This window comes from Salvia miltiorrhiza, chromosome 6, assembly GCF_028751815.1.
Source record: "Salvia miltiorrhiza cultivar Shanhuang (shh) chromosome 6, IMPLAD_Smil_shh, whole genome shotgun sequence".
NCBI lineage: Eukaryota > Viridiplantae > Streptophyta > Magnoliopsida > Lamiales > Lamiaceae > Salvia > Salvia miltiorrhiza.
The window spans coordinates 7,511,661-7,518,269 of record NC_080392.1 but is presented as its reverse complement, the minus strand read 5'-3'; the positions used below and the strand labels follow the sequence as shown (position 1 = coordinate 7,518,269).

The 6,609-nt window shown below is 39.0% G+C and overlaps 1 protein-coding gene across 1 annotated transcript; it reads left to right on the top strand.

The window, feature by feature from the left end:
- The first annotated feature begins 1,828 nt into the window (after positions 1 to 1,828).
- Positions 1,829 to 5,896, top strand: LOC130988343 (proline-rich receptor-like protein kinase PERK1). Its single transcript, XM_057912158.1, has 8 exons — positions 1,829 to 2,717; positions 3,263 to 3,829; positions 3,918 to 4,004; positions 4,115 to 4,185; positions 4,382 to 4,458; positions 4,703 to 4,850; positions 4,989 to 5,150; positions 5,355 to 5,896. Exons 1-8 carry the CDS (start codon positions 2,120 to 2,122, stop codon positions 5,658 to 5,660), a joined length of 2,016 nt encoding a protein of 671 aa, XP_057768141.1. The 5' UTR covers positions 1,829 to 2,119; the 3' UTR covers positions 5,661 to 5,896.
- The last annotated feature ends 713 nt before the right edge of the window (positions 5,897 to 6,609 follow it).

The window sequence follows — 6,609 nt, the reverse complement described above, 5'->3', positions numbered from 1 at the left end:
CATCCAAATTTGGACGATAATGTCCGTCTCTTCAGGGGTGTAGGTATGACGGACAGTCTTTCCTCCTTCATCCTCTGCCCCCTCCTCCTCCGCCACCGGCGCCTGCTTGTCATACCGGATCTTGTGGGCGACTTCTTTCCTCCGGCTGCCTTTCTTCGGTTTGGCGGCACTATGGGCTGCTGAAGGCATCTCCTCGCCGGATGGAGGAGCATCCCCCAAGTTACATCCCGACAAATCGGGATGATAGTCGTCGGATAGATCGGGACACCAATTTAGGTCGTAGTAAGCTGGGTTGTGTGGATCCATGTAAGGTGTAGAGAGATGATGAAAAAAGAAGTGAGGAAGATGAAGAAAATGGTGGAAGAAAGAAAGTGAGGAGGAAGAAGAAGAAGAAAAAGAGAAGAAAAAGAAGAGGAAAAAAAAAATAAAAAATCGGTCAACAAAACACGCAAAACGAGGCAGTCAAATTCGAATTTTCCATTTTTTTAAAATGGCGCGTGTAAAACACGCGCCAATCACCAACGGTCGAAAGGGCTACACGATAGAACGTGTAGCCCTCGTATAACACTGGGCTGCATCGGTTACACGATAGCAGCCTTGCACGAGTAGGCCGCTATCGTGTAACCGATGCAGATGCTCTTAAGTTTGCAAAACAAAAACCGACCCCAAATTTATGTACATTATCCCTGATTAAAAATGCATGTTATAAGGAAAATGAACTTAAAATTTTGATGCGATTATGATGTAGGTAATTGTTTAAGATAACAATAAATCTATGCAGTCACATTGTGGCCACCCACACACTAATCTGATAAGGAAAATTTTGATTTATTTAATTTATTTTTTAAAATAAAAATATGATTTAGTTATTTTACTATATTCTCTACATTGTACTTATTCTTTTTTATTTTTTGCATTTTTTATTTTTTATTTATTTTTAATAAAAATATAAAAGTTACAAAAAAAATTATAAAAAAATAATTACAATGTAGAGAATATGATAAAATAACTAAATCTTATTTTTATTTTAAAAAATAAATTAAATTATTTTTATTTAAATAAATTGTGGGTGACCACAATATGGCTGTTTAGCATTACTGTTAAGATAAATGCATTATTACTTCATCTATATCAATAATACTGAATTTAGGCTAAAAAGTTCGGACCCATAATTAATACCAAATTGATTGAGTTGGTATGAATTGGGTTGACTCTATCTATATTCATAAACTCTTCCAAATTACTTTTCGGAGAACACACACATTTTCGAAATTTAACTGGTTTGATAAATACAAGAATTCTTTCAAGAGAAAATAATTTAATTATATCCGTTTCAATTATATATATTTAATTTTCTTTGTTTAGATATTTCAAAAAGAAATTAAATTTTTTAACTTATTTATTAAAATATATATTCTTAACTTTTTAATTACTTTTAATATAAACAACTAGTTAAGGATAAATACAAAATTACTTATCTAATTTTTTTTGCAATAACTTTTTTATTTTTATTTTTTATCATGGTACAAATTTAATGAATCCGTCTATAATTGAGGAGTGAGGAGTATAAAGATTATGTCATGGGTAAAAGTAAAATTAGAAATAAATATTCTCACAATTCAGTAATTGATGACGTAAAACAAATCTCAATAATTTATTATTGAATTGGGGGCACCTACTGTTGAGCCGATTGCGGATTAGAAAGAAAAAAAAAAATGTAAGACGCGTTAAATATAATCATTAGCTGTATCTTATTTACACACCCGAAAAGGAAAACAACATTATATTTTTATTTAAAACAAATTAAATAAAATAATCATAATATTCTCACACTGCTTCAGCGTTCCTCTTGACTTGAAGCTTTCAAATTTACCCCAAACAATACTACTACCGAAAAAAGCAAAATCAATACCACTTTCTTCATCCCTTCATAATCCAACGACTACATTACACTCAACTCTCTCTCTCTCTCTCTCTAGAGTTCTGGTCTTAGAGAGGAACCTATACATGTTGCCAAACTTAGCACATTCAAAAACATAAAGATTTTTCAATTTTTCAGCAGAATTCAGACTTGATTCGATTCGTTTTCGGACGTTAATTTGGTTAAGTTTTTCAAAAAATGTCGTCGCCGGCGCCGGGGTCCGCCCCCCCTCCCTCTTCGCCTCCTCCTACTAACACAACCGCCCCACCTCCCGCCGCCACCTTACCTCCGCCGCCCACTCCAACGACCACTCCACCACCTACTCCGACGACGGCTCCACCGCCTTCGACTCCGAATCCAAATCCACCAACTACCGCGCCGCCTCCAACCACCGCCTCCCCGCCGCCGGTTCCGGTAGCTCCTCGTCCGTCGACGCCTTCTACTCCGGGAACCCCACCCCCAACCACCAGCCCATCGCCGCCTGCCCCAACCGTTCCATCTGGATCCCCTCCGTCGCCGCCGGCCCCCGCCGGCGGAGGCGCTCCCTCTCCACCTACTAGAGGAACCCCGCCGGCGCCGCCGACGAGGACTGGGTCTCCTCCTGGCTCGTCGGGGTCGCCTCCGTCGGCGCCGGCTTCTAATGACTCGGGGATATCGACGGGGATGGTGGTTGGGATTGCTGTGGGAGGCGTTGCTTTGCTAGTGATTCTGAGTTTGATGTTTATATGCTGCAAGAAGAAGAAGAGAAGACAGCAACCTGATTATTACATACCTCCACCGCCTCCTGGCTATAAAGGTGATAAATACATGCATCAACTCTCCCCAGTTTTGACTCATCCTTAGAATTGCAAATTGTTTTTTTTTTTTTTAATTCAGAATTTGTTATGAGAGATAGAGAGAGAAAGGTCTCACGGAATCATGACAAACACGCTATGATTTGCGTGGCGTATTTGAAATTCCTATTCCTGAATGCTGATTAAATCAATATATCCGTGAAAGAGAGGGAGAGTTTCCTACCGTGTAATTTAGTTATCTTATTTTTTCCATGGGGTTGGTGTCGTGAATGGCGATAGTACTCGGAGGAAATTCTTGGGGAGGCAAGAGCGGTTCTTTCGGGAATTTTTTGATTGGTGATGGCTAAATGTGACGTAGCTGATGTTGACAAAGAATTAAATATGCAATTCATGGTGGAATATACACTTGTAGAAGTTGATATTTTCACCCATTTGCAATTCCGGGTGAATTTGATATGGCTTTCTCGAGTCTTGAACATAGAAAATCGTTATGTGACTGATAAATGGTTTAGCTGCTGACATTTTATATCTTTACATCCTTTTACAGCCGATCCCTATGGTGGCCCAGTACAGAATTGGCAACAAAATGTTCCACCACCTCCTCATCATGTTGTTGCAATGCCTCCTAAGCCTACTCCCCCGCCCGGTGGTGCTTCAAGACCTCCACATTCACCAGTGCGTGCTCCTTCACCTCAACCTCCACCCCCTCCTCCTTACATGAGCAGCAGTGGAGGTTCTGGTTCCAACTATTCGGGCCCTGAAACTCCTCTCCCGCCGCCTTCACCTGGCATGTCTTTAGGGTTTTCTAAAAGCACATTCACATATGAAGAACTAGCAATGGCAACAGATGGATTCTCAGACGCCAACCTGCTTGGGCAAGGTGGTTTCGGTTATGTGCATAGGGGAGTCCTTCCGAACGGTAAAGAGGTTGCAGTTAAGCAGCTAAAAGCTGGAAGTGGACAAGGGGAGCGTGAATTCCAGGCAGAGGTTGAGATCATTAGCAGAGTGCATCACAAGCATCTTGTGTCGTTGGTTGGATACTGCATTGCTGGAATTCAGAGAATGCTTGTCTACGAGTTTGTTTCAAACAATACCTTGGAATTCCACCTTCATGGTTAGTTGCTTTGATGTTTAAACTTTGTTGAAGAATAAACTGGAAGTAGTCTATTCATTGGAAATCTTATAACTTAGACATATTTCAGGTAAGGGAAGACCAGTGATGGATTGGGCAACGAGGTTGAAGATTGCTCTAGGTTCAGCAAAAGGACTTGCATATCTGCATGAGGATTGTAAGTATAATGTGATGCATAAATAGTGGTCACTGTTCAAATAAAAAAAGTGCAATATAGTTACACTAATTATCTTCTATTTTTTAAAAAATGTTTCTTTTTTTCATCAGGTCATCCAAAGATTATCCATAGGGATATCAAGGCTTCTAATATTCTTCTGGATTTTAACTTTGAAGCAAAGGTAATATCTTCAAGCCCGTGTGGGATTTTCTTGAAAGTTTACTCTACCCATTTGATTTCCACCTTATAACGAGGGATTGGAATTCGAAGAATAATTTGATGTTTTGAGTTCTAGTTGCTAACATGGGATCTTTCCTAGTTTGGGTAAGTTTTTGCTGTCAAAATGTGTGCTGATGGTATGTAACTTTACATCTCAGGTTGCAGATTTTGGTCTTGCAAAGTTTACGTCTGATGCCAATACTCATGTCTCTACAAGAGTGATGGGAACCTTTGGGTATGAAATACTTCTCTTTTGTTTTACTGTTTAACTGTATGGTTGGATTATTATATTATATGTATGGATAGATAAAATTTTACCCTCTCCACCAAACTGATTTGCAAGGCACCATGAGTGAGGGGGAGCACATTTTGAATGTCCTTTTAAATGTATTTCAGTACATTTGGAGACGCAATCAGTTTGTAGCTTTGTAAAATATATGGAAAATCAGTTCCTCGCATGCTAAATTTCTGTGCAACAGGTATCTGGCTCCAGAGTACGCTGCCTCAGGAAAGCTTAGTGATAAGTCTGATGTGTTCTCCTATGGTGTTATGCTTCTGGAGTTGATTACTGGACGCCGGCCTGTTGACTCAAATCAAACTTACATGGATGATAGTTTAGTTGACTGGGTGAGTATGAATGAACAACAATCACTTTTTTTAGTAACCCCCATTTTTTTCAACTTCAGTTGCTTAATATCATTGCATGAGCATCAGTAAATTATGTATCCCGTAGGAGTTTGCTAACATGAAGCGATCCTGATACAGGCTAGGCCCTTACTGACTCGCGCCCTTGATGATGGGAACTTCGATTCTCTTGTTGATAGAAGACTGGGAACTGATTATAATCAGAATGAGATGGCTCGCTTGGTGGCATGTGCTGCTGCCTGTGTCCGTCATTCTGCAAGGCGTCGGCCAAGAATGAGCCAGGTATAGTGCTTTTGTTTTATTATCGGAAATGTATGTTCAATTTCGTTCTTCAAGGTCTTAAATTTAGCTAACTAGAGCATCATGCTTGCATCAATGTGTTACACTAAGCAGAAAGTGTATTCTTACCAGCTTAACTCTACGCGTTTAATTTAGCTTTCTTGCAATTGGATGATATTCTTACCTAGTTTGTAAATCGGGGTGCAGGTGGTGAGGGCCTTAGAAGGGGACGTATCACTATCCGATCTGAACGAAGGGATCAGACCTGGACACAGCACTGTATACAGCTCTCATGGAAGCTCAGACTATGATACCACACAATACAACGAGGACATGATAAAGTTCAGGAAAATGGCACTGGGCAGCCAAGAATATGGAAGCAGTGGCCTATATAGCAACCCGACAAGTGAATACGGGTTGAACCCGTCGGGCTCGAGCAGTGAAGCACAAACAAGAGAAATGGAAATGGGAAAGGTGAAAAAAGACAGTCAAGGTTTCAGCAGTGGTGCTTGACACTCACTCCTATCCCTGACCATCTAATTCCTTAACATCAATTCTGTATGTTCATGCAAAATATCAAGGATGGCATGTTTTTCTTTTCCATTTTTCCAATTCTTATTTTTTGAAATTCTTTTTTTTTCCCCCTTCTTTTTCTGGGTATTAAATTGTATTTATAATGGGTTATAAATAGTTCATACATACAACTCGATTCTTTTGTATTTGAATTTCTATATTGTTGGTTGTTTGAATTTTTTTTCTGTAGTTTGAGTGTACAAATTGGAAGTTGTTGCTTGTGTATATTTGAATGAATGTGGTTGACAGTTGGGTTAGAAAATCTGCTGCTGTTGGATAAATGACAAAGGTTATACAACCTGTCTATAATTTTATGTATATTAGTTCTCTTTGAATTTGTTTTATTGACAGATTCGCTGTGATCCAGCTGGAATTCTTATATTAAAGAATAGCATATAAGTCTTGTTGAGTTTGGAGGGATATTTGTCCTTGAAATTATTTTATTGAGAAGAAAGTAAAAAGTGAGGCAGAAGTTTAGGTGGCTGGATTGAGATTTGGTGAAATTGGATAAAGAAATACTCACTCCGTCCACAATTTAAAGCCCTACTTTCCCTTAAATTTTTGTCCACAAATTAAAGCCCTATTCTGCTTTTTGTACCTTTTTACCCTCCCTCTTTATTTAAAATTACTACCATTTGCCACTAATGGACCCACCTTACAACACCTTTATTATTTTTATATACTATATTTATTACACTTTATCACTAGTGGACTCACCACACAACACCTTTAACACTTTAGTCAACTACTTTATCACTTTAGTCAACTACCTTTTTATTTCATCCACATCACCATTTTTAGCTTTCTTAGTCTCCGTGCCCACATCAAAGTGGGGCTTTAAATTGTGGACGGAGGGAGTAGATATTATTTAGAATTAGAAATAGGGTGT

What these genes read in the sequence shown, in the direction of transcription:
- LOC130988343 (XM_057912158.1), top strand. Translation starts at nt 2,120, where the DNA reads ATGTCGTCGCCGGCGCCGGGGTCCGCCCCCCCTCCCTCTTCGCCTCCT. An exon ending in TGCATATCTGCATGAGGATT is followed by an intron (nt 4,005 to 4,114) that starts GTAAGTATAATG and finishes TTTTTTCATCAG; the next exon opens with GTCATCCAAAGATTATCCAT. An exon ending in GTCGGCCAAGAATGAGCCAG is followed by an intron (nt 5,151 to 5,354) that starts GTATAGTGCTTT and finishes ATCGGGGTGCAG; the next exon opens with GTGGTGAGGGCCTTAGAAGG.